Source organism: Pollachius pollachius (assembly GCF_949987615.1).
Source record: "Pollachius pollachius genome assembly, chromosome: 15".
Taxonomy (NCBI): Eukaryota; Metazoa; Chordata; class Actinopteri; order Gadiformes; family Gadidae; genus Pollachius; species Pollachius pollachius.
This window is the reverse complement of record NC_136948.1, coordinates 12,575,633-12,602,893: the sequence shown is the minus strand read 5'-3', so window position 1 is coordinate 12,602,893 and position 27,261 is coordinate 12,575,633. Positions and strand designations below refer to the sequence as shown.

General features: G+C 48.2%; 4 protein-coding genes across 4 annotated transcripts; 3 read left to right on the top strand and 1 right to left on the bottom strand.

The window, feature by feature from the left end:
• Positions 1 to 56: 56 nt before the first annotated feature.
• On the top strand, positions 57 to 6,184 carry entpd5a (ectonucleoside triphosphate diphosphohydrolase 5a; the record flags this gene model as incomplete). The annotated part of the gene is made up of 13 exons (XM_079751883.1): positions 57 to 438; positions 807 to 886; positions 1,372 to 1,515; positions 1,878 to 1,953; positions 2,593 to 2,628; positions 3,041 to 3,129; positions 3,249 to 3,328; positions 3,495 to 3,556; positions 3,645 to 3,746; positions 4,462 to 4,605; positions 4,712 to 4,768; positions 5,827 to 5,942; positions 6,048 to 6,184. 13 exons carry the CDS (start codon positions 57 to 59, stop codon positions 6,129 to 6,131), a joined length of 1,452 nt encoding a protein of 483 aa, XP_079608009.1. The 3' UTR covers positions 6,132 to 6,184.
• A 1,697-nt stretch (positions 6,185 to 7,881) lies between these two features.
• coq6 (coenzyme Q6 monooxygenase) lies at positions 7,882 to 17,994 on the bottom strand. Its single transcript, XM_079751974.1, has 12 exons — positions 17,655 to 17,994; positions 17,313 to 17,447; positions 16,532 to 16,590; positions 14,017 to 14,143; positions 12,538 to 12,668; positions 12,078 to 12,185; positions 11,362 to 11,424; positions 11,134 to 11,241; positions 9,834 to 10,036; positions 9,329 to 9,444; positions 8,646 to 8,812; positions 7,882 to 7,989 (listed from the first exon to the last, which is right to left on the bottom strand). The coding sequence occupies exons 1-12, from the start codon at positions 17,836 to 17,838 to the stop codon at positions 7,960 to 7,962; spliced, it is 1,431 nt and encodes a 476-aa protein (XP_079608100.1). The 5' UTR covers positions 17,839 to 17,994; the 3' UTR covers positions 7,882 to 7,959.
• Positions 17,995 to 18,695: 701 nt separating this feature from the next.
• On the top strand, positions 18,696 to 21,566 carry fam161b (FAM161 centrosomal protein B; the record flags this gene model as incomplete). Its single annotated transcript, XM_079752028.1, has 7 exons — positions 18,696 to 18,943; positions 19,223 to 19,749; positions 20,108 to 20,445; positions 20,614 to 20,735; positions 20,833 to 21,000; positions 21,093 to 21,192; positions 21,477 to 21,566. 7 exons carry the CDS (start codon positions 18,696 to 18,698, stop codon positions 21,564 to 21,566), a joined length of 1,593 nt encoding a protein of 530 aa, XP_079608154.1.
• Positions 21,567 to 25,385: 3,819 nt separating this feature from the next.
• Positions 25,386 to 27,261, top strand: ngb (neuroglobin; the record flags this gene model as incomplete). Its single annotated transcript, XM_079751842.1, has 4 exons — positions 25,386 to 25,483; positions 25,946 to 26,054; positions 26,332 to 26,451; positions 27,109 to 27,261. 4 exons carry the CDS (start codon positions 25,386 to 25,388, stop codon positions 27,259 to 27,261), a joined length of 480 nt encoding a protein of 159 aa, XP_079607968.1.

Sequence of the window (27,261 nt, the reverse complement as noted above, 5' to 3'; positions counted from 1 at the left end):
AGAGTTACCAGCTGTCTCCATCTCTCTCTGTCCAACCCTCTCCGTGCGTGAAAATCATGGCTCCACTGAGGCTGCTCCTGACCCTCTCCATGGGGCTGCTGGCTGCCGTCCTCGGAGCCGACGCCACGTACTACCGGCATCATCGCTTCGTCCCCCACTACCGCTACCGCGAGCACTCGGCCAATACGGAGAACCTGCTGCCCGAGGCCGCACAGCCCTCCGCGCCCACCTACCCCGTGATCCCGGAGGTCTTCCACCCCGCGCCCGAGTCCCTGAACCCGGCCCAGGAGCCCGACCAGTCCCCCGTGGTGGCCCCGGCGGCGGTGGTCCATGCCCTGGTGCCTCTCAGCAGGGGCAAGGTCTTCTACGGGGTCATGTTCGACGCCGGGAGCACGGGCACCAGGATCCATATCTACAAGTTCATCCAGAAGGACCCAGGTAAGGCGTCTTGCTTTCTCTCCCCCTCGCTCTCCGGCTGGCTCTCTCCCTACAAGCGGCTCCCAGAGTGTGTGTGTGTGTGTGCTGCTGTTAGGTCATTCACTGTGTGGTGTTAAGGCAAACATGTGCCTGCAGGGTGGGGAGAGAGAGAGAGAGAGAGAGCATGGGCAAGACAGAAAGCCTAAAAGTAGCTGTGTTCCATTTCCATGTCTGCCTCCACATTGAAATTGCTAGGCTGCTCACGAAAGTCCATGATACATACTATGTGTGGCTGTCTGTCTTGGATAATAAACATTTGGCAGATGTGCTATGGGTTGACTTGGGCATGGTGTGATGGATATTCTGACCGTCTTTCCCTTATCTTGTAGTTGAGCTGCCGGTTTTGGACAATGAATTGTACCATGCAGTGAAGCCTGGTTTGTCTGCATACAAAGACACACCTGAAGAGGTAATATTACCCCACCATGCAATCACTCAACATGTGAATAACTAAAACAGAATGTACCGTCAGCTACACAACACAAATATTGTGGGCTATTTCGGCCAGTATAATGATCCAAATAATGGCTTTTTATGGAGAGCACTGCTCATCTATCTAGATCAGTTTCAATATCTTCCTCTAATATGTGTATTTATATAAACAGTCAACAATGTATTTGGTTGTGAAATGCAATGTTCTTTTTCGACAATCTCTCTCTTAGTAACTTTCTATCATGCTAACTCTCATGCTCTCTCTCTCTTTTCTCTCTCCATCTTTCTCCCGCTCTTTCCCCGCTGTTTCTTCCCTCTCTCCCCCCCCCCCCCTCTCTCTCTCTCTTTCTCTCTCCCCCCCCTCAACCTCCCTCTCTCTCATTCCCTCTCTCTGGTAATTGCTATGCGGCCACGCACGCTGAAAAATGCCGGTTGGTAACCGATTGCATGTCTTGCCTTCAGGGTGGCAACACAGTCAGACAGCTGCTGAAGCTCGCTCAGAAGACGGTCCCCGAGGAGGAATGGAAGCAGACCCCAGTGGTCCTGAAGGCCACCGCGGGGCTGCGTCTTCTGCCCGAAGACAAAGCCAACGCTCTTCTGGATGAGGTGAGGCACGTTCTGTCCCTGGCCACAGACAGTTTGGCAGAGGCCCCACCCGTCCAAGAAACCGCTAAGTGCTTACAAGTATGCCTGAGAAAAAAAAAGGCCAGCCTGCCCATTTGGTGGCCGTCATGTGAAAAAAAAACAGCTGTTCTGGGGTTCTGTGGAGAAGCATTATATATCATTTGAATTATCAAATCCACGCTACTGTTTCACCATAAATGTGGCGGGGAGCGCTGTCATTCAGGCGGGAACGCAGCCTGTCTGCCGGGGAGCAGATAGAGGCCACGCGCCAATCCGCAGACCAATGTTGGTTTGGTTAAATAAATAGTGATGGTTGTTGATTGTTGTTGTTGTTTTTCTCTCAGGTGAGGGAAGTGTTCGCGGAGTCCCCCTTCTTCATCCCGAAGAACAGTGTTTCCATCATGAATGGCACCAACGAAGGTACGTCACCTCTTTGGGTCTCAAAACGTCTTGTGGTCAGCCCATTGATATCTCTACATCTGTCAGCCTGTTAATATCTCTACATCTGTCAGAGCGATGGTTTAATGGACCCAGATGCTCTCCTACAGGGTACTGCTTTCACTGTATTCATCCACGTTGTATCTCACCGACACACATGCGTGTGGTGAAACTCTCCTAACAAGAGGTTTGTCAACACCTCAACCCCTAAGAATTAAATAACCTGGTCGAAGCTTCTGGTCCCACACCCAGCAATTTAAAGAGATCGTCCACAGTGCTCCTTAAGACACCCTGACCCAGTCATTTCTCATCACATGATATGTGTTGTATATTCTCCACGCTTTATGGGTGCAATACCTTGACACGTGTGAGAGAGCTGTAATTACCTGGGCTCGCCCTGCGAGACAGGCAGCCAGCCACCATTAAACTGCAGACCTAATGAGAGAAAAAGCAAAGCGAAACTCAAGACTTCGTTAACTGTGAGCGCTGCCTTCCCTTTGCCCACACATAAATAATTGCGTCTTTGTGTGATGTCATTGGTAATGAAGTTGAAACAGAGAGAGTTGCTCTCTCCTTGAAATTGAAATGCTAATGCTCTGCTCCCTGCCTGTGTTGCCGTAGGTATCCTGGCCTGGGTCACAGTCAACTTCCTGACAGGTAAGACATGATTGGCTTTCTGTGTTGCTATGATGATGCTTATGGTGAACAGGCTCACATCTAAGGGCACCTCTGTGCAGGGGAAGACTCCGGTCTCCTGTCTGACACATCGTGCTACCCCCCCCCCCCCCCCCCCCCCCCCCCCCCCCTCACCCCCTCCGCCAAGCTGGCTATATTAGATGCTTCCCTCCCATTACACACTAGGCTCAGTGTTAACTGCAGTCAAAATAAACAACTCTAATAGGTTTTTTTGTCCGCAGTGGCGAGGTAAAAGAAAACAGCCGGGAAACAGAACAGTGTTTGGAGCGGGAATGACTTCCAAATGCAGCCCGTGACTCAGGTGGCCGGGCTGCTGTTTACAGGCTGTTGATAGCAGGCAGGTTAAGTGTATTTATGTCTTTGCTTTCTTTAGGTCACTTGTATTCCAATACAAAGAGGACGGTGGGCATCCTGGATTTAGGCGGAGGCTCCACCCAGATCACATTCCTCCCCAAGTCTCAGGTACACAAAACATCTAATTTGATGAGTAAGTGTGTTTGGAGGGGAACACACACACACACACACACGAGTTGACCCTTTTGAGTCACTACCACTAACAACATCTGTCTCCGGTCCAACAGAAAACAGTGGTTTCAGCTCCGCCCAGCTACATCGCCAGATTCAACATGTTCAACCACACCTACCAGGTCTACACACACAGGTATGCCTCGCTTTGTTTGGGACATCGATACCAGCAGTACCCTGAAATTACCCCTGCGTAATGGCTCGCCTGTAAGTGGTCTGATGTAAACATAGAAAACATATAAATCTGTGCATTTCCATGAATAACCTTTTCCAACGCTTCCTTTTCCCCGCGACCACAACAGCTACCTTGGAAACGGGCTATATGCAGCCCGCCTGGCGACACTGGGAGCACTCAGAGCTGACGGTAAAATACCCACACTCCTCACTCTCCTCGGTTCAGAAGGTAGATGGGTCAGAGCGAGGCCTTCAACTAAACGCCCGTTATTCCTCAGGTCTAGACTGGAAGGTGTTCACCAGCTCGTGCCTGCCCAAGAAGTTTCGAGAGGATGTGACTTTTGGAGGGATCACCTACAAAGTCAGCGGGATTCCTGATGGTAAGATTCAGGCACTTTGAGGTTAGCTGGCGCCGTCCCCAGTGCTCCCAGTGGATCTGTTGATCGGTGCATTCTCGGCCCGCATGTGGAGACAATAGACTACAGTAAACCACAGTGAAGGAAATTTTCCCATAACAATCCGTGGGATCCTTGGCGCCAAACCCGTGTTGTCATCCTCTCACCCCGTCCTCCCTCAAAAACAATTACGCTGCAGCCTGCATTGTGTTTAAGAGAAAGGGAAAGAATGTGAGACTCCCATTACCACAGTCGAGTAGCCCGGGAGCGACAGTTCTCAAACCCCCCAGCTGATATTCTTCAGTGTAACAAGCGGCTTGATCCTGACCACTCACAATTATGTGGTAAAAATAGACAGGCCTAGAGGCCGTGTTTAGTGTCAGCATATGGTTTCTCCAGCCCGTCCCCTGGGTCTGTGTGAAAGTGGTCGTTCCGGGGCTTCCCTTGTTAAACCAAACCAGCTCCTCCCTGTCCTGAACCCCCTTTTCCGCGTGACCTCAGACGGGGCGCTTTCCGACCGGCCGGCCATCATGTACGCACGTGCGCGCCATCGTGCGCGCCATCGTGCACACTCAACCCCCCCCCCCCCCCCCCCCTCGCCCGCAATCCTGTGTTTACGGTTCCCCACGATGCAGAATGTTATTGTTGACTATACAACCCCAACTGCAACCAACCGTCCATCTTCTTCTTCTTCCTCCAGGCTACGCAGGCTACAAGCTCTGCTACCACGAGGTGACGAAAGTCATCAAGGGCATCGTGCACCAGCCCTTCGAGGTGAAGGGGAGCAGCATCTTCTACGCCTTCTCCTACTACTTTGACCGAGCCGTGGAGTCCGGCCTCATCGGTGAGCGAGGAGAACCCTCTCATTCCGGGCGCCACACTTCTGTTTGTAAAGTGACCGCTCACTGCAGAGAGAAGGTGTTTATGTGTTTCTTTCCACCTTCCGGCAGATGGCAGTCGTGGCGGTATGGTTGAAGTGAGGGACTTCAAGAAGAGAGCCAAAGAAGGTGAGATGTTTTCTCCCGGCCGTTCAAAGAGGGCTTGATTCAAGATGTACAGAACCAACCTTCCGGGCACACAGTTTGTTTACATGCCTGACAAACGACTATCTTGGAGACTTTGTTTACCTTTGTCTGTCTCGCAACAACAAACTCTTTGGGGCAAACACGCACACTGGCACTGACTCTCAGGATAAGTGTGTGTTTCACCTAACGGCTCTTTAGAAAAACACGCAAGCCCACATTGTTCTGGCATTCTTATGCACAGGGTTTGGAGATATCAAAAAATTCACAAGCGATTCACAGATGGAAGCTCAACACACACTCACACATTCACTCACTCACACACATACACACCACACACACATACACACACATACACACACTCACACAACATTCTAACGTTTTGTTAGAATGTTAACAATGTCAAAACATTGACATTTAACATTCAGGCTTCAATTTCATAATTCCACACTCAGCATCTGCAGAGGTTAGAAGTATGAATGCTAGGCACAAGACCATTTAGTTATTTTTGTTACGCAAGTGCTTCTACATGGCAACAACAACTCTTTAGTCACATGACCCGGCGTGGACCGGGCTGGCAGAGCCGCGGGGACGTCTGTCGGCTCCGGCCAAGGCAGGACGGCACCTGACAGCCAGGCACCAGCCGCGGGTTAACACCTACCGAGACACACCGAGTCTGTTGAGCGCCGCCGCCCACCCACAGCCTCTCACTGACCCGCAGGCAGCTACCTGGCACCCTGCTGCCCGCCCACAAGCCCCACACACACACTAGCCCCTTGACTCAGCCTCCTTTCTGCCCCGGGAGGCAACAAGAAAACCCCTGAAACCAAAACAAAACACAAGCGTTGTCCTCCTGCAACTATGTCGCACGCGGGGTAGAAAACATGGTTTTAATATTATAAACACCACGAGACGCATGGCCTCTTGCCAGTGTTTGTGCATCACAAACTGTTGAAATCGCTGCTCTGCTAAAGAGGTAGGTATGTGTGTGTGTGTGAACGTCATCCAGTGTGTGACAGCGTGTGACTTGCTTGTGCTCACAGTGTGCAACCAGATGACCAAGTTCCGTGCCATCAGCCCCTTCCTCTGCATGGACATGACCTACATCACCTGCCTGCTGAAGGAGGGCTTCGGCTTCAAGGACAACACAGTGCTGCAGGTAAGAGGCAGCGAGAGCCGGGGTCAACACCGGGTTTAACCTCCACATGGAATGGAGGGAAATAGTGGTTGGACAAAATATTCACTCTCGTGTTCTGGTCCACAGCTGGCCAAGAAGGTGAACAACGTGGAGACAAGCTGGGCGCTGGGCGCAACCTTCGACCACTTCCGTAACCTCAACATCCACTAGGACGGAGACAAGCACGCAGATGCCGCCGCGGCCATACCGACGCAGCGACGGTGGACGACGAAGGACAGCACGCGGCAGGGCGTCTCTCCCTGGACACCACAGACAGACCCGAGCCTAGGGAAGAATTCTGTCCCATCTATCCCAATCTCTCTTTAACCTCAGCAACCCTGAAATCTCTTTGGGGGAAAACTACAAAAAACTTATTTTTGATAAGGCCATTCTTTTCTACTGTATGTTCAGCCCCCACGTCTAAGCGGTTGGCTGTTTTTATTTTTGTAAGCAAAGGCGTTTACATTTTTTGCTACCTTATGGGTGTCTGTTCTTGGAATTGCTGTTGTATACACCCAGCTTTAAGTGTGAGTGGAGAGTTCCTACAAAGCTACTTATGGAGTCATGGTATTTAGGGAATTACAGGTACTTCACTGGTCCTGGTGCACACTGTTTAACGCAGTGGGATTGGATTGTGATCATAGGTTGTTTTCCAGATACTTAGAACTCCTTTCCTTTCATTGTTATTTACATTTTGACCTTACATATAAATTATTGGACAGGACAGATTTGGTTGACATTAGACGATGCAGGAGCGTGACAATCTGTTTCAAAATATAATATAATTTGAACACTTTAATGGCAGATACTGTTGCTGCATGGGTGTCTTTCACCAGGCTTGTACATAGTTATCGAAGGAGCATTGCATTTGCCGTGACTCAGGGGAACTAGGAAATTGAGTAGGAGAGTTAATTCTCGCTGAAGTGTGTGCTGCATGATGGCCAAATGTGGTGGAGTGTGTGGGATGTAAACGCCTGTAGTTTAGCCACGTATACTTGTAAGGTCTGCAGTTGAATAGTTCCTAAGCACGGCTAAGTTGCAGTTACCGTCAGCCTATAATGATATTATAGGCTTAAAGCGATGACTGATCCCTCATAGTTTTATACAAACATCTGAAGACAAAACTTATTGTTCAAACTCTATCTGCCCAGCGCCATATTTGTCACAGCGAGTAAGAGCAATTTGTCAGCTCTTTTTTTATTGTGAATGTACAAATATTTAAAAAGGAAAGATGATCTAATTATACAGTATTTTAATAAGTGTACTTGTGCTTCATATAACTCCAAATATGTCTGTAACTGCTCCCCAAACCGTGCCTTTTTTCCAATATTCCAAACGTTCAATAACTACTGTTGTAAATACCATGTAAAATTGTTTTTGTGAAACACTTTTACTTAAATGCTTTTACATTCCAAATGTTGCTCAGAAATGCCCTCTTGTTAATCAGATGAATCACCTGATGACAGACCTATGTACATTCTGTATGTGTGTGTGTGTTTGTGTGTGTCCATGAAACATCTAAATGTGTGTGTGCATCAGTGAACTATTTGTATACTATAAATATATATGTTTTAATAAAAACACTCAAATGTGCATTGTGTAAATCCCTACTTATTTTTCTTGTGAACTTTATGCTTATGAAGAAGTTTTTGGGTTTGCCCTGGCCAATATAACACGATCACACTTCAGATTGTGCATCAAACTCAACAAATGTTGGACTGAATCATATTCACCTGATGGTGTGAAGAGGAGGCCTCCTGTGGATATGAACTGAATGATGGTGTTCTGTTAATATTGCTATTACAATAACGTATGATATTAATTTAATCTCACATTAATTACTACTTTAATAGTAGGATAATACAGGACAATACATCCTTATTCACCTCTGCTCCCCTGAAGTAAGAAAGGCTCAGTTTGTGAGTAAAATAACATTTTATTTACACCTTTACATTCCAATGCAAAGAGCAAAGTCCACTGGGAGTCTGGCAGTCGTTCTTTACTTGCTTGCAAAAGATATGATCTGCTCCTAGAACGAGAAAAACAAACAAAAGCAATCAACAGTCTTTCACGTTAACAAGCATATCCGCAATGCGTTCACACTAGCTCCCTGTCAGTGTACAGTTAAACCACAGTTTCTTTGGAGTGACTTTATCTAGTGAAAACGATCCAAGGTTGGGCTGCTACACGATCAACCTGCCAGCGAATCGCCTCTGGACCAATCAAAGTCCTTCTGCTCTGCATCACTTCGCAGGGAACGAAGCCAATTCACATGGAGTGGTGGGTAATAAAAGGGGTGTGAAAACACGAGCCAACACCACTGTCCGCTGCCCCGAGGGCCAGCCCTGCACAACCCCACCCACAACCTTTCGCTAACACCAAATTTGGGGGCTAAACATAGACACCGTAGTAGTAGGTTCGGAGCCCTTGGAAATTATAGATGTCGCTGAACTAAGCTCCATGTAATCAGGGCCGCTAGTGGGAGCAGGGTGGGGTATAGCTGGTGGGGGTGGGGGGTTGGGGGGGTAGAAGGTGAAGAGGTGGGGCTTTTGCGTTCGACAGGTGGCCGATGCTGGTGCCTAGGGGTGCACTTTTGCGGACGAGGAACATGATGAGAGGGCCGGGCGCCTTGCTCTTGAAGCCAGCATGGTGACGACAAGGGGGGGGGGGAGGAACAGGGCTCACTTTAAGAGGTGGCAACATGTTGGTGGCCTGCAGGCCGAAGGTACGCAGGAGGACGGCCGGAGCGGCGTTGGTGGAGTACAGGCGCTTCATCAGGTCGATGGCGGCCATCATGGGCAGGTTGTGGCGCTGGCGCTCCGTCTCGTACTCCAGCAGGTGCTGCATCGCTCCTGGAGGGGAGACGGACACGATCAGCATTCAATGGGAAAGGGACTGCATTCATATAATGCTTTTCTAACCGGTGGCCGCACAAAGCACTTCAAAACATTGACTCAGCTAGCAGGGGCCGGGGATTGAACTAGCAACCTTCTGGTTACCAGCCACCCTGCTCTACCTCCTGAGGCACCTTGGATTTGTTAGTAGGATAAGGACATCAATCAATGCATTTACAGATGTCCTGTACATTTACGGAGGTTTTTCCTGTACGTTTCCCTGGAACAAGTGGGTTTGTATGTGCTTTGAAGCCCTAGGCCGCAGAGCACTTGGCCACACACACACACACATACACACACACACACACACACACACACACACACACACACACACACACACACACTCAAACCCTTTGTTTGTTTAAACCAGCCTCAACCCTGTGCAGTCGGGGCTCCGGCTGAGGCCAGCTCTCTTTGCTCCGGCTGCAGCGGCTCCGCCTGCAGCCCAGTCAAATGTTTACAGCGCTTACTGACCCAGGTCCTTCCCGTCGAATGCTGCGCTGCCCAGGACCTGCGACAGCAGCGCCACGTCCCCAAAGCCCAGGTTGGCGCCCTGTCCCGCCAGGGGGTGCACGCGGTGGGCCGCGTCGCTGCAACACATGACAAAACCCTCAGTGGGACACGGAGAAATGATGGAATACGAGAATTATTACATTAAAGTTGGACTGTGACCGAGCTCGGGAATCCAATCAAAAACAGATATTCTAACCTCATCTGTCGTATTCCTATAGCTCGTCTGCACGCTGTCCATTTGTCTATTTAGGAAGTTGGTCAAAACTTGGCAGTAGATTTGCAGTCGCTACGATTTTTTGGATTGCTTGCTTTGATTATTCTCGGCCGCACGCCGAAACTGCTTCGGATGACAGTTTCTGCTAGAGTCGGCTATCATTTACTCCCAGCGAGAGCCTTTAAAGAGCCGGGTGAGGGCTGCTGTTAACATCAGACCAGATTAACCCGTGCGCCGCACCAACCAGCTCACCCGATGAGGGCCACCCGGTGCCTGATGTACTCGGCGGCGTGACCCACGCCCAGGGGGAATGAGAGCCGGCTCTTGGGCCCGATCCCCGCCACGCTAGGGGGGAGCTGGCGCGGCGAGCCGGCAGATGGCATCAGCACCGACAGGGCGTTGCGGAACAGAGAGCCGGCCGTCTCCACCAGCTCCGACTGGTTCTCGTTACTCCACTGGGGACGGAGGGTCAAAAGGATGGACAGATGTAGTGAGTAGCTGAGTTGAATTAAAGGACACAAGAACCAACTATAGAGATTGTTCTCTCTCCCGAGTGGACAAAAAGGGATTAGCTGACAAGAGGAGAAAAGCCATTGTGCCGGCCAGAGCACTTTTCCTTTCCCCTCCGTATGGTTTGGCAGTGGCCGGGCAGCAGCGCTAATTAAAAGAAGACGCTGGCCGGGCCGTGCAGTTGAATTAGCTCTGTTTGAAAACATTCCATGCAGTAATGGTCGACACTGGCCAGCCACAGGTTTAATTAGCTGCCCAGGCCCGAGACCGAGCCTGACTCAGCCCAGCTGACCCCGTCCGCTGGCAGGGCCCGTAAAAATAGCCTGCTTGGGAAAAGAAGGAGTTTCTCCCCAACGTAGGACCAAAGCGTAAGGTACACCGTATTGTTTGAGAACAACACATCAGCATTGTGTTTTGAGGGGGAGAAACCGAGAAACCATACACCGTTCTAGTTAAAACGATATATTGGTTTTATAGGTCGTATTATGAGGTACGTTTGGTGAATGTAAATTTGTATCGTCAGACCGTGACTTTCCACCAGTCTTAAATGTGGTGGGCCGTGTGACTTTTTACTGCTTTGTTCAAAATGACATGTCCTCACTGTTCGGCTTCACACAGCGAATAAGGCCAATGGAGAAGGAAGCTTGGTGGCTTGTCCGTGTCACTGGGTTCTGCATGTGAGACACTCTGTAGTTTGCATGACTTTAAACAAAAGGGACGGCTGCATAAAACAAATGACAGTGCAGGTTTAAAAGAAAGGATATGACATCACCAAAGTAAATTTTTTCGTATGTCTGGGGCCGAGGTTTGAGGTTTAATAAGATAAAATGTGCTTCATTAATCCCAGACAGGAAATTAATTCAATCTGTATTATAAAGATCCCTACCGTTAATTTGATCCCTTTAAAAAAAAAAACAACTCCCATTCATTACGTCTATTGCGGTATAAGCGTGTACGAGTTTGGTACGAGTCATCCTCCATCTCCTCTCCATGGAGAACCTCCCCACCCATCCCTAAGGAGAGCGGACTCCAGTTTCCTTACAAAGGCAGAGTTGACGGCGTCCACAAAGCTCTCGTCATCCAGCGCCAGAAGATCCTCGGCCTGCCGGTGGCTGGTGGACCACACCAGGGAGCTCTGCGTGTCCGACAGCTGAAACACACACACACACAAGTCACGATCACAACCCCCGCCTCCTCCTACTAGGACACAACAACGGCTGCCATTGTTGAGCAGGGATGTTATTCTGGGGGTTGGGGTTGGGGGTTTTACCGGTAACATGGCGATGGGTCCGGTGGGGAGAAACCTCTGCCACGCCACATTGTTCTCTGTGGGCTGGAGGACCGGGACCAAACAGAACCAGAAACATAACGGTGAGTAATGACACGCCGGGATGGGCTGACATGAATACTCCTGTGGCTCCAGGGAGGAGCGTCCGCCTGCTAGGCTGTGCTACATTGTTCTCTGCGGGATGGAGGAATAGTGCGCGGGGAGCGGAATCGCTGCGTCCCAAATTACAGCTTGTGTGATTGGCCTCCTGCAATCAAAATACACACGGACCAGAGGAGCAATTTGTCTTGTTTTAGTGTGTGTGTGTGTGTGTGTGCGTGCGTGTGTATGCATGTGTGTGTGGATGCATGCCCGTGTGTGTGTTTGTTTATGCGTGTTGGTATACGTTTGTGTGTGTGTATGCGTGTGTATGCATGCATGTGAAGGCGTGTGTGTGTGTGTGTATGCACATGTGTGTGTGTGTGTTTGGGGGGGGCTATTCCCCATCCAAGGTCCTTCTGGGGTCATTTTTCAGGAACCCAAATCCCTAAAACCCAACCTTAACCCTAAACCCAACCAAACCCTCTCCATAAAACCTAACCATAAGACCACACCCTGTGATTGTGGTGTGTGAATGTGTGCGCGTGTGTGTTTGTGGGCGTGCATGTGCGTGCGTGTCTCTGTGCGTGTGCTGAACGGGGTCACCGCCGTAGCTTCACCTCCGATAGGTGCAGCACGGCGACCACGGCCGACTGGTCGTAGTTCCACCTGACGGTGGGTATCCCTGAGTCCCGTCTCACCATGGAGTTGGGCCCGTCGGCCCCGATCTGAGGAGACAACATCAGCCAACGACCAAACAGAGCCATACTCACACAGCAACCAGCGCTGGCCTGCAGGAGACCTGAGGCAGAATGCCCCAGGTCACGGGTGTTGACCTACACTGTACTACACCGGCTGGAAGTCTGGTGTGGTGCCACTCCACTACTACACCCGCTAGAAGCCTGGAGTAGTGCCACTACTCCACCCACCAAAAGTCTGATGTGGTGCAACTCCACTACTACGCCCACCAGAAGTCTGGTGTGGTGCAACTCCACTACTACGCCCCCGAGAAGTCTGGCGGGGTGCTACTCCACTACTATGCCCCCAAGAAGTCTGGAGTGGTGCCACTACTATACCCACTAGAAGTCTGGTGTTGAGGGTCTCCCCGCTGGCCAAGGTGACCTGGACCCAGGGAACGCCGCCGTCGGACTGGTAGGGCGTGGGCCAGGTGTACTGGACCACCCTGGACCTGTACTTGACCTTCACGTTGTCTGGGGAGAGAACCAGGAAACAAAGATGGGAACCGGTGACAACAGAAGATATACATTTACATCCAGGGCATTTATCAGACGCTATTATCCAAAGCAACCTACAATAAGTGCATTTGTCAGAAGAAAGAGAAACAATATATCGCGGTCGGCACAGAAAGGATGCTCATAGAACCAAGTGCCGAGAAGATTTCTGTGTGAAACAAAAGCATCGGAGCTCAACTGGTTACCAATCATGGTTTCTGAAACCATAATTCTGTGTCACATCCCGGTCACACTTTGCTACTCGTTTCCCTCTAGAAAAAAGAAAACGTAAAAAGAGCTCGGGGAAAAAGATTGCTAGACGTTGGCCGGTAACATAGGCTGTGGAAGATCTATAAACTACCTCATAAAACACCATTGGTTTTCCTCGCTGGCGGAGCGCAGGCCTTCCTAATGACCTTGGCCTGCCACACTGCATGGACTAATAGTGTTTATCTACCAACACGCCGAGCCACACTCGACACACACTGCCAGCTCCTTTGGGGTTTTTCTGTGCACTAGGTTACGCCCGGGTCTTGCCGGCTTGGAGCGACGCCTGTCCGCAGATCGACTACCGGTTCCCCGAACACGAGGGACAAATACTGGCTAGCGAGTGACTTGGAGAGCAGCGGAGGAGACTAGCTGGCGCAGCGCAGAGCTCTGCGTGTTCCCGCTCGACGACGTGACTTGCGCAAAGTGAGGCCAGGTCGGTCGGGCACATCTGTTGTTTGGGAAAAATAGAGGAGAAAAAAGATTCTGTTCTCAAACGCCTGTTTATAAATATGCCGGTTCCACTGTCAAGCACGTGGCTTGGAGGCAATTATTTGTTTACTTTTTGGGTTGGGTTTCTGACAGCGTAAAAGGTGGTTTGATTCAAAGTACAATACAGTGTGGCGCGCACGCACGCACACACAGACACACAAACACACACACACACACAGACAGGGCTTCCAAGGTGACAGAGCGGGGAAGCACATGGCGTCTTTAAATAAGTCCCCGGACTGCAGCAGCACGTGTGTTGCTCCTGTGGGGATGCCAGGTCACCGAAGGCCCTTTGAAACAGCTAGGAAGAAATGATGTGCCTGATTGAAATAGCAGTGAAAACAGAGAAGGCTCCAAGAGCCGCTCCAGCCCTTCAAAACAGACACTTTGTGGGAAAAGCATAAAATAAACAAATTTCCTTTCGGGAGACAGGATGGGAGGAAGCGGCTGAAGTTGGCTTCTCTGCAGGACTCTGCCCATTAAACCTTAATGGATCAGTCCAAAGGGAGGACTCCTCTCCACTACAAGTGCTGGGGGGCCTGGGGGGCAGAGCGGAGGCATTCCTTACCGGGGAGGCTGTCCAGCTGCCTGGTGAGAGCGGCCACAACGACGTCGTTCTCCACGATGTATGCCATCTCGTCCTGCAGGTCCTCCTTATCGAAAGTAATCAGGGCATCCGAGCAGGCATCCCAAACCTAAATGAGAGGCCAATTATCCCTGCGGTTCCACAACTCTATCCTTATATTCGGTCCCTATTCACTATATATAGACGGGCTGAAGCAGGACCGACTCATTGAACTGAACACATCAAAGAGGCCGCTTTAGGAGGCTGGCAAGAGGCTGCCTCCAGCACGGGGATAACATCTCTCTCTGATGCCCGTCGCCAGTGCTACACTATAAGGCCTCACTGTGGCAGCGGACGCTTTTATTTTGATGTGGCCATGTTTGAGTCGGGACATGCTTTTCGCAGAAACACAAATAAAATAAAAGGACATATTTGTGAACGTTACAGTAAAAACGGTATATGTGTCCACAAACGAAGAGAGGGCACGATTATGTTGTCATTCTAAATGTATGTTAGTTCAATCCGTAAGACACTAAATGATTTGCACCGGTGTGTGAGTGTGCATGTGCGTGTATGTCTGTGTGTGTGTGTGTCTGTGTGTGGTTGTGGGTTGTTTGTACAAGACTAATCCTCTCATGGCCTGTAACTATAGCGACAGACCCCATCATTCTGCAGCAGTATGGTGCCACACTCCTTTTTTCCAACGTGCCATAAAGCGGGGGGGATATGCCCTCCAGAAAACCACTAATGGCAGTGGTTTTCCAACCTGCGATAAGTGGTGAGGGTAAAAAAGATTTATTGTCAGAAACCACAAAATTCTTCATTTTGTGTGACGAAAACCCCATGTGAAAAATAAAACTTGGTAACTGCCGTTATTTATCACTTCAGGGAGAAGGTACACATTCCTCGTTACTGGGTGCAATGGAGGAAAAGTGCTGGAACCGTGGGCCTGATAAACGCAACAAACATCTGATCTTCATTCTCACGTGAGAGTCGATTCACGGTGGGTTTAGTACGCGTGGGACGGTTGGAAGTGGAGCTGCCGGTCGGTTGTGTTGAGTGGGAGGACTTTCATTTCACGGTGCCCTTAATTTCCCCCAGCGCCCAGTGGCCCGGCACAACATGGGGACGCCTGGGGCCAAATTGGCGGTGGAACGGGCTCAGGAATTATGGGAGAGGTATATCACCATAATCACCGTACGGCACTGCATGATAACATCCTGTGCCAGGAGAGAGAAGGCCATGCGGTCAAGTGTTTGGTACGGCCTCGCCACATCTTAGCGGGCCCGGAGCGATCCTGAGCCCTCAGCTGTTAAAATAGGTCTGAGCTCCAGATAATCTTTCATCTCCGTCCCATCGTTCACATGAGCCCTCGTAATTAGAAGACGCACCGGGGGAGGGAGTCCCAAAATCCAAAAAAGATTTATTTTTCATAACAAACATGATTTGGATAAATAAACACTGGAATGCTGCGGGCCTAAATGAGAGAGAGGGCTGAGTGCAATGCCAGGGTGCAGTCTTTTATTTAAATAACCAGAGTTGTCCTCTGGGGCTCAGAGTGCCATGTTGATGCCATTTGCATAGCCGCATAATATGAATTTGAGCAAAAGAATTACATGCATGCCAGTTTAAACCGCCTGCTATGTGTTTGCAATGTAAATTAACAATTAGAAACCTCAGCCGAATAGCACCATGCGAACTGCTGAACTGATTGAGCGGTTGTTTTAATGGCAAACATCTTCCTTGAGAATGCACCATATCATTGAAAAATGGAAAATAATGCTGCTTAAAAAAGGTGACAAGAAAGGCTTGTTTTGGAAGCTTTCTTGTGCTGAACTATTTTGAGCATTTGTAGCCTAATCCAACAGAAAAATGAATAAAGCCTCACTAGTGTTTAATAAGGGACAATGTTGCTTTCAATTCAGATTGGGTTTAATAACCCAGTTTACTTGACATCAGCAGCACTTTAAGCTCTTATATACAAAATACTCTTTACTGTTATCTAACCTGTTCAAACCACCACCACACTTAAGATATGCACCTCCTTCCAACACTTAAATTATGCTCCATCCCTGGATATTTAAATGGCTTCAAAAGATCCCCACAAAAAAGCCTGCTTATATCTTCTGTTGAAGAAATAATAAACAGTGAAAGATGTTGTAGCTTGTGTCAACTGATTGAGACCACGAAAGATCATCACATCCTCCTGATGATAAATAAGGAATAGATTATACTATGCTGTACTTGATTCTTCATTAAAGGTCCCATGACATGCCACCAGGTGTGGTGTGTTTAGCCATTACAAGCCGTTTTGGAAATCGGCCCATATGACATCACAGGTGGGCGTGTCCACCTAGATGTGTGACGGATAGATGAGCAACGTTTGCTACAGTCCTCTGGGTAGGCTGGTAAACTGATCTATCCAGCACACACCTAATCACACCACACCTGGTGGCATGTCATGGGACCTAAAAACAAAGCCTTTAAGTGAAGCACTCTACACCTAGAAGTGACATACCTGCATCTTTTGATATGGTTTGCACCTCATTTTCATGATGTGGTCCCACGCTCCAATGCCTGTTGGTACAATACACGTATGTTAGTTTCACACAAATCTTATGTAGCCATATATTATATTAACATTATATTTAAGACAAAAGAAAAATTGCAAGTGACTGATAAAAGATCCATAAACGTACAAACACAAATAGGAAACAATTAACTTGGTTAATAAGGTGGTGATGAGGTCTGAGACAAAAACAAACATATTTAAATATGTTTTTACTAAGGTAATGCTGATCCGATTTGAGAATATCCAATGACCAGAGAGAGGTTGAATAATAGGAATAAATCTAACTTAATATCAACTTTGAAGGTGATGGGGAAGGACCATAACTCCATAACTCACATGATGACAGCCACGCCTGTTCCCTGCTAATCTACGGGACCACACAGGGACTGACCCCTGCCTGTATGGTGGGAACTAATTAGCCTATATAAATGCTCAACCATAATATCAGGCACAAATCTCATAAAACAAGAACTTTAAAAAACAAAATGTTCCCTGCATTGATATGAGGTTTACTGGTAATTTATCTGATAAATGAATGATGATACATGATCAATTCAAAGCGTCAGTAATTGCAGATGCAGGTCAAATAAATGAGCAGGTATGGGTAAGTTAAAGACACCAATACTGCGGAAATTGAGATTTGAACCAATAATTTTTCAGCTGGGTATCAAACCACCTTTCTGATATATCCATAAACGTTGTGTTTATAAGCAGTAAAATACCGTACTGTTGAGGAGGGTGGCAGAACCGGGGCTGATGGAGCTCACTCTGGTGCTGTAGGTGTCAGGAACTCTGTCCATCAACTTCTTGTTGCCCGCCTCAAGCAGCAAAATCTTTCTCCACTCTAGATTGGGCTGCATGCCTTGAAGTCGGGGGAGGATAATCGAAACATAAGTGATGAGACGAAGTATTTTGCATGTCTTCTTTTGTCATATTAAAAGGCAATGAGATGTAGATATTATAATAACCCATGTACGGCTTTATTACATACTGAAGTGTGTGTATTAGTCAGTCACAAACACACATATAGATTATTAGTACATAACACAATTCAGAGTGCAGCATTCACCCAATGAACATGCCATGGCGGATCCAACCATTCCTCCTCCGGATATAACGACATCATAAACTTCATCCTTGTCTCCGGTGTCGGTACCCACTGCTCTACGACCGAGGATGCGATTGACAGAAGACAGTTGCTGTAATTGAATGAACTTATTTCGGACCAAAGCCGCTTTTGATAGGCTGTGCATTATGGTTTCAATACGTAGTTCAAGATGTGTCCGACATTTGAAATAATTCCCAAGGTAAAGATAGTTTTAGACAACTGTTTTGGACGTTTCTCCTTGAATAGGTCCTATTAATACCTGCTAGTAACCTTCTATAGTTCTGCCATGTTGTGTTGACATAAGAAGTGCTGCGACGCTCAAAGAAGTACTTCCTGTATCTGTTATCCAATCAGAAAATCATATCTTGCTCCTGCAATACTCTATTTGGCCACACATGTTAAACTGGCACTAAAGTTAAACTGAGAGAGAACGCCTTTATTAGGTCCTACGGTCTTTGCCTTTTTTTCTTTCTATTCTAACTCCAACTATTGGTACAATGCCATCCATACCAGACACCTTTATGAAAAAACTGTGTTTCCTTATCTGGAAACGATCTGTGAACTGTTGATTGCGCTGGAGAGTTTCCCATCCGTTGCACAGGTTTGTTGGCTATCGTTATGCTTTTGTTTTAGCTTTTGATATTGAATTAATTACTCGGTTAAATGTTGTTGATTTTATTTGCAGGTCTATAGATAACGTTTGGTCGCAATATAAACTAGTAATACATCCAGCCTGCCTACTTTCTCTGCCACATTTGCAATGTTGAGGAAGCGGATACTGTCACCATGGTAACCAGCCTGCTTGGTTTATTTCTGCTGGACACTGCGTTGATGTGGAGATTCATAATGAAGCTTATATTGCAAATACAACTAAATGTTTATAATTCGTGTGCACATTTCTGTGTATGTATCTATGAACAAATGAACAAATGTTTGACCTATTTTCGTAGCTATGTATATATATTATTTTTCATTGTCACATTATGTTTTCTCCCTATTAGTATGCCCAATACGAATATAACCACCATCAAGCTGGAGGCCATGCTGGTGGAGGGCCTTAAGGCAGATCAGGACTTCCAGCAGCAGCTGCAGGCCCTGAAGGAAGCCCACCTGAAGCAGCTCCAGGAGACACAGAGGAGGCAGAGTGAGGAGCTGGAGAAGAGGATTCACAGAGACGCCCTGCTCTCTACGGACAAGGAGGACAAGTCTGAGGAAGGCCGCAACTTAAACGGGATCTTCAGGCCGTCAAGGTGACAAACAACAGCCACACATTGTGTTTTTGTTACTTGTGATGTATTTTTATTGTGTATTTGAATGATGTTGAATCCGTTTTTTTTATTTATCAAAAAACATGAACATTCTGAATTGTGCTGTTGGCTCGGTTCCATTTCCGCCTCCGCTCCTATATTACATGTCATTCCCTCTCTTTTTGAACCAACTTTCCTGTCACTCATCAGTGTCCCGTCTCTAGAAGCATAAACACCCACACACATATATTAAACCAATTGTTTCTCCCACACACGTGACAGTCTAAGGAGATCCAGTTCCACCTCTGTCCTGGCTTCAGGCAAGGGGACTCCTCCAGAAGACCAGCCGTTAAGAAGACCTACCCTATCCTCCCCTGCCCGGGTCACCTTCCTGACCGGTACCCCCCCTAGCGGGACCCGTCCCACGCATCAGACCTCCCTGTCCGTCACACAGTCCTCTTACGAGCACAAAGAGCTGGCGTGGGAGGCGGAGTGCCAGAAGAAGTTCCGCGCCCTCCCGGTGCCGAGACACGTGACTCTGCCGCTCTATCGCCAGATGACAGAGCAGCGGGAGACCAGGAGGAAGCAGTGCCTGGACCAGAGGAAGGACTTCCTCCTCTCCTCGCAGAAGCCTTTCTACTTCCAGGAGAGGGAGAGAGAGAGGAGAGAGAAGATGTTGGCAATGTTGAGTCAAGTCGCGCTGGATCAAGCGTCAAAACTGCAGAAACTGTCTGCATCCACTGCCACAGCTGGGACCGTTGCATCAGTCAAAGAGGCAAAACAGGCAGACGTTTCTCCTCCTGGCACAAGTGAGCGGATAGGGGAGTCATTGACTGATTGGGTTCTTTTGGTTTCCAGTATGAAGATAATAGTTTATCATAAGATAATACTTATAGTTCTGGGTAATAAATGAAAGATGTAAATATTTAAAGGCTGATTTCTCCAAAAAAGATGTAGCATAGGCCCTGTTAATACAAATTTGCTTTGTATGTCTATTTAATCATTAAGGAGACACCGTTTGTTATAGCTACAATAAACGAGTAGGTTAGGGCTAGTGATCCAGTATGTCTAGACTGTCGAGCAAAGGGGATGGGAGCCATGCATCTTGCGTATCCTAAGCAGTGATTCCATATAGTTCTATTATAACAATGTTGTTTTTATTTATAGATGAGGAGCTAGGCAAAAAAACCAACAAGGGCCCTCATGGTGGGAACATTAAGAACTCCACAGCACCGAACAAGACCAGAAGCGCCCCGACCAGCAGCTCCAAACCGCGTTGCTCTGACCAGACCAAAAAGCAAATGCTGGGTTTTCTGGACGAGAAACCCAGCTTCCAGCCCCGGATCAGCCAGCAGGTCCCTGACTTCAGCAGCCGACACAAGGCCTTCCAAGCCGAGGTGCTGAGGAAGGCACAGATGAAGGGCTCCATCAAGTGTCAGCCCTTCCATCTGCGGACCTCCACGCTCTCTACGAGGCAGAGTGCGGCAAAGCCGGCTAACTCACAGGTGCGAAACCTCCACACCTTTCTTAAAAATCATTTTTATGCAGATTCGGATTTTATGCAGACTCTCTACGATTTCCAAAATCATTGCATCGGTTTCCAGCTTAACCTTAAACGGATGTATTTGATAAAATAACACGCTTTATTAAAAATATGTATTCTCATATTTTAGGAACCCAAAGTAGGAAGTAATTTAAGGAAAAGCAAGTCATTTGGCTGCTTAACCTCACTATCAACAGAAATACTCCCCACATACATCAGCGACGCCACAAGAAAGCGTGGGATGGCCATCAGGTAATAGTAGGCATTGACTTTGAGCCACAGTATAAAGGCAGCTATATTTACAGTATCACTGCATGGTTCTCAGTATCTTTATGCTTTCCTTCCCCAGAAAAACAATAGAGATGAACGAGAGCAAGAAAGGGCAGAGTGCCGATTGGATGAGATCTTTCCAGATGAGATCCCAAGCAATGCAGAAGACGGTCACTGTACGCGCAAAGGTCATTGACCCCCACAGCAGCCTCAAGGACATGTCCCAGGAGCAGCTCCAGCAACACCGGTGAGTAGGACAGAGCTCTGAGTGAGTACAGAGGAGCCATCACTAAATAAAGTTGTGCTGAATATCTGTTGTTGATGTTGTGCAATACACAGGGAGGCAGATCAGCAGAGGGGGAAGGAATACTTAAAGGAACTACGGGACATGAAGGAGCGGGTCTCACAGAGGCCTTACCTGTTTGAGCAGGTGAAACAGGTAAAGCACCTGGGGATTCAACAGGTTTACATATACATACAATGGGAGGTGAATCGATACTGTACACTACTGTCTCAGGTGTTAGTGGTAGGGTGGTTAAGGTGTTTTACTCAAAGATGAAAGGTTCTGGTTTCAAATCCCCAAGTCTGAGGTGAACTTTGCAAGATACCAAACCCCTATCTGCTCATTAACAACATGTAGCGGAATAAAATGGTGGATTTGTTGTTAATTAGTAAATAGTTTGATCTATGGTTTTGTAATCATTTTGGTTTAATTGTTTCCAGAAGCAAGCCAAGGCCCAAGTAGAACGGACATACAGGAGGAAGCTTCAAGAAGTCGGTTTGAATGAACGTTTTATTGAAGCATCATCTTGATCAAAACGTCAGCGACAGAGACACTTAAACACTGAAGTGCACCCGAAGAGGAAGAGCGAGACCTCAGCCACGACACGGACGTCCAGAGCAGGTGCACGGCACCAAGCACACGTCTTTCATTACACAAAAAAACGGTTGAAGCTTGCTTGTTTCAAAGGGTAAACTTGGACATTTTCCCTTCAAACAGCATGTTGTACCACGGCGTCCGGGTAGTACACGAATAGCAGCGGCTCAGAACAGCCAAGGCCTCTGTGTGCCTCGGTCATGTTAATGTTACATTACGTAACACGGCGGCTCTGCCCCACAGACTACGGTCAAGAACACGCAACGTTCTGTAGCCAAGTCAAAGTTTGATGTAATTACACTATAGACATTTTGGAAAACCAAACATGTCTGACTTTAGGGTTGGAAAGTGTAGACGAAGGGAAGAAAATTGAAGACACCGATGAAAGAAGCGTGAAATTCAAGGGGGAAGTAATGGGATGATCCGATGAGGGCTCAGGCCGCCTGGATGTTTTGTGGCCGTGTCTGCGAGAAAACAACATGGTTTGCTAAAATCATTCATGCCAAGACGAGCTAACTGCACCAGACGTCCCATAGTTTGGGATGTGCTTCTCTAAATTATGGACATTTGGTGTCACCAAAAAGAGGTCAGAAATGCTGTGGGAGGATGAACACTCAGTGGTGGAATTACAGCACAACCATGTATGTTAATGGAGTGGCACTTTATGATGAAATTATAGTTACACATTTTATAATTACAAGCATTTATCTGTCTAGTTGGAATGTAGATGATATATGTTCTGAAGAAATACAGTATGTTCAATCAGAGAGTATATATATCATCGTTTTTGTATATTTTTCTTGTTAACTGGTTAACATACCAAGCATTGCGGTTTTAAATAAAAGTTTTAGCTTGGCAACCTTATCATACAAGTTTTAATTAAATTAAATGCATGACTGGATACCACCAAAAAGTGGTCTTTATCGTCATAAGGCCTCATAGTGTTCTGATTGACAGTATAGGAAATGCAATGGTACATTGCTGATTTAGTTTGCGGTCTTCCCATACCGCTGAGTCGAATGACTAATCAAATGAATACCTTGTCAACGGACTGGTCCAATGAGGACAAACATCTGAAATAAAGATTTTGTTTGACGGTTTGGTTGAAATTCCCTATTCGCTATTTCTAGAAACAGGCTGCCAGTTAAATAAACAGCCCTAACTGTGCTTCTGCCATCGCAAAGAGCATTTCAGTGCAGAACTCGGGCCCACAGACCCACATCAAATGGGATTCACAGTGGCCTCCACTGTGTGGAGCTCCTGCTAAGAAGCCAAATTCCTGGAATTTGAGGGATTTCTTTTTTTTAACTGACCAGATGCAAAAATATGTATTTTACCGGACCTTGCCTGCCCCGGTCAGCTAGACCTATAGCCAGAGACGGCTCGGTATCGGCCCACTGTCATTACACATCCGCATTTTACTCGTTACTATGGAGACGAGTGGAGTTGAATGTGACTATAGGTCCGCGACTCCATCGCGATCAAGTGTAGTAATTGTTCTTTAACCTCACGTCAGAATGATGGATTATGATTGAGTTTTTCAGGGGCAAAGCAACCTCTGTGTAGGAGTCAAGTGTTTGTATATGTAAGCGGGCTGGTGTAGAGATAATTCTGTGTTGCCAGACTGAACTGCCATCTTACGACGGTACCATCAAAGCCAGCAGGACAGGTCCTGCTGGCTTTATTTCTCCAGGCTGGCGGCGACTCTGCAAGTTCTCAGCTCGCACGGCTCTCTCCCTACAGAGTGCCAGCGTGGAGAGATGATATATAATCACAGGGGAGCCTTTCTTGAGCTCTCGTACATCACATGACAAAGCTTCAAGGGCTCCGGGAGGGTTGTCATGGGAACCTTGTATTCCTCCCCAGGCTGCCTAGTGGTCCCTGAGGAGTGTGCTGCACCACCTCCTATTCCCCGTCGAGTGGCTGCAAAATAACCAATCACACACACATACACACACATGCACACACGCACACACACACACACATGCTCGCACACACAAAGTCTTTGATGCAAATTAACACGATGAGGAGCTGAATCTCAAAGCACAACCAACAAAACACAAACATGGGTGTGTTGCGCAGGTGATCTGCATGTGTTTTTGTTATTTTAAACAAGCTCTTGTGTTTATTGTGTCTGTGTGTGTCTGTGTGTGGGGGGAGGGAGGCAGGATTACATTTGGAGCTGAAGGTCTCATTTAAATCAATGAGAGGCTGTGCATGTGCCTCAGCAAACGTTATCATCAGGGCTCCTTCAGGAGCACATAAACAATATAATTCCACTGGTTCAAGGTGACACGCTGGGCTCTCATTACACAGCTAACGCCACTGTGTAATAATGAAGCTCCCACTCATTTAATGTTGGAAGTGTAGAGTTGAAGAGGCCAGCCGACCATAGGCGATGCACGGTTATTTAAATAGCACCTTTCAAACATAAAGAACCTTCAGCAGGCTTCACAAGGGCAGGGATCACAGTTTAAAGACAGCTGAAAGGCACTCAATAAAGTACACTTAAAGACAATAAGGTAAAAGTGGAAGAAAGGTACACACACTAAAGCTAAATATATACCATGTGAGTCCTGAACTACAACTACATCCATCTATTAAAATGTTGTACGCTATCTAGTTTAATATATTTTTTAAATCGTGCGTTTCAATCAAGTCTAGTTTAAAAATGTACATTGAGATGCTACGGGCAAAGTGCATGTTTTCCGTGAGTGCGTGCGTGTGAATGTGTGTGTGTGTGTGCGTGCATGTGCTTGTTTGTCTGTGTGTGCTTCACTGTGTTCTTCCCCCGGGTTCACCTGCAGGAGGAGCTGTGGCTCGTCTCGGTGTAAAGACCCCTCTGTCTGTTTCTCCTCCAGTGCCACCAACACAATCCCCCCCCCCCCCCCCCAGCTCTGAGGAGCGACAGAGCATATCAAAACAGAATCAGGGAGGAGAGAGAGTGAAAGAGAGATAGAGAGAACGAGAGAGTGAGAGAGTGAAAGAGAGAGACAGAGAGAGAGAGCGATGGAGGGAGAGTGAGAGAGCGAGAGAGCGAGCGAAAGAGAGCAATGAGAGAGAGCGCGAGAATGAGAGCGAGGAGAGAGAGAGCGAGAGAGATAGCAGTCAGTGTGACAGATAAGAGCGTGGCGGTGAAACTCTTTTTCCCTCTCTCTCTCCTTTTCCTTCACTCTCCCTGCCTCTCTCTCTCACTGACTGCACTGTGGACGGAGGGGGGATAGAGAGACGCAAGTGCACACTAAGGTGTCAGGCAGAGACGCTCCTCAGACTCAAACAAACAGACGCACACTCGCTCAGTCCCACACACACTGACTCACGCACACATCCAAGGATCCCACAGCCCCGGCCGGACCTGCCAGAGGTGAACAGAGAAGAAGAGAGGGACGAGAGGGAGATCTAACTCAGGTACAGTGTCTCATCTCTGAGCCGTTCCCGCCTCTCTTTCATGTGTGAACCCGTTTCAGGTCAGTTCCCCTCGCACTCATGTGAGACTGGACTTTGTTACTTGTTTTTCTCCAGGTGGGTGGACCGGCACTTCCTCTCTCTCCCTCTCTGTCTCTGTCTCTCTCTCTCTCTCTCTCTCTCTCTCTCTCTCTCTCTCTCCGTGGATTCTCCCTGAGTGTTATGATGGGACTGGCTTCAAACAGCTCAGCTGATCAAGGTCCAGCTGTAGAAGAAGAAGAAAAAAAACAGAAACCAGAGATATAACCGTCTGTTGTTGTTATTGTTGTTGTTGTTGACGTGCAGGCAGGATGGAGCTGTTGACGGAGAAGGAGAAGGAGATGATTCGGGATAGCTGGGAGAGCCTGGGCAGGAACAAAGTTCCTCACGGAATGGTGATGTTCTCCAGGTAAGTTTCCCTGCCCTCCCCTGCCCTACCCCCTTCAGACTCCCATCCAAGCAAAGAATACGAAAACACGTTGATTCGACAAAGCTTCCATGAGCGAGTCTTCCAGAGTTGGGGGGAAAGGGACAGCCATGGTGTATGACCATGTCCTAAAGGTACGAAGTACGAAAGACGAGATATACCCCGGCCAGCTTCTTCATCGCACACTTTCACTCACTCGCAGAGACCAGAGGCTTCATGTGTTGCTTGGCGACAGGCTGCAATAGTGTGCAATTTACTTTGAGGCAGATGCTTCTCAGGCAGGCAGTGGAGGAGAGGGAAAGGGAGAAACACCGCCGTTTGAACATCACACATCGAGATGGTAAAGATGGCCGGGTGTAAACATATAATGTATACAATCTGTGCACGCAGCAATAGAGAACAGGGTTGTGACTGTGCGTGGTGTGTGCGTGTGTACCGAAATAGGCTGTTTGAGCTGGAGCCGGCTCTACTTGGGCTCTTCCAATACAACACAAGCTGCGGCTCCACACAGGACTGCCTGGCCAGCCCCGAGTTCCTGGACCATGTCACCAAGGTGAGTTTCCTGCTCACCACATCCACCGCCACGACATGCCCGCACGCACGCGCAGGCAGGCACACGCACACACACACATAAAGCCACAGGCACACAAACACGCACACACAGGGTCATCCATAAATCTGCGGAAACTGCATGTCAAACAGCGGCTCAAACTGTTTATGTCTGCCGAGGGGCAGTGTTGCACGGTCCCGGTGTGAGTGTGTGACGGCCGTCCTGGTGTGAGTGTGTGACGGCCCTCCTGGTGTCTGATGCTGCACCTGCCTTCCCTCAGGTGATGCTGGTGGTGGACGCGGCGGTCAGCCACCTGGACGACCTGCTGTCCCTGGAGGACTTCCTGCTGAACCTGGGGAGGAAGCACCAGGCGGTGGGAGTGGACACCCAGTCTTTCGCCGTAGGTCTCCCTCTCTAATACTCTAATGCTTCCTCTTTTTTACTGCTGCTGCCAACACGCAATATCATGCAAAGATCCCCCCCAAAAGATAAGCAGTCAAGCGGTCTCTCTGTCCCTCAGTCTCGTGCTCTTGACCTCACATCTTTGCACTGTGTTCTGTCCCTCTGCTTGTTGTTGTCGTCGGGGCCATGTGTTGTTGTGTTGTCGCCGTGTCCATGTGTTGTTGTGTTGTTGTGTGGTCACTATGGCCATGCATTGTTGTGTCATTGTGTTGTGTTGTTGTGATGTCTTGTTGTCGCCGTTTCCATGTGTTGTTGTGTTGTTGTGTTTTGTTGCTGTGTTCCACCGTGTCCATGTGTTTTGTTGTTGCCGTGTCTGTGTTGTTGTGTCATTGTGTTGTTGTCGTGTTTCCATGTGTTGTTGTGTTGTTTTGTCGCCGTTTTCATGCCTTGTTGTGTTGTCATCCTCTCCATGTGTTGTTGTGTTTTCCCCTTGACCATGTGTTGTCGTATTGTTGTGTTGCTGTGTTGTCCCCTTGTCCATGGGTTGTTCTGCTGTCCTCGTGTCCATGTGTTGTCGTGTTGTTGTGTCGTTGTGTTGTCATCGTGTCCCTGTGTTGCTGTGTTGTTGTGTGGTTGTGTTGTCTCCGGGCCCCAGGTGGTGGGGGAGTCCCTGCTCTACATGCTGCAGTGCGCGCTGGGTGTGTCCTACACGGCGCCGCTGCGCCAGGCCTGGCTCAACATGTACGGCGTGGTGGTGTCCGCCATGAGCCGCGGCTGGGCCCAGAACGGCGAGCACAAGGCTGACTGA

Bases quoted from the DNA above. Each gene is read 5' to 3' on its own strand.
- coq6 (XM_079751974.1), bottom strand. From the start codon at position 17,838: ATGCACAGCCTATCAAAAGCGGCTTTGGTCCGAAATAAGTTCATTCAA. The intron at 14,144-16,531 runs GTATGTCACTTC...CCTCTCATTTAG, and splicing joins AACCATATCAAAAGATGCAG to GTTTGGGATGCCTGCTCGGA. The intron at 11,425-12,077 runs GTGAAGCTACGG...CCGGTCCTCCAG, and splicing joins CCGTGCTGCACCTATCGGAG to CCCACAGAGAACAATGTGGC.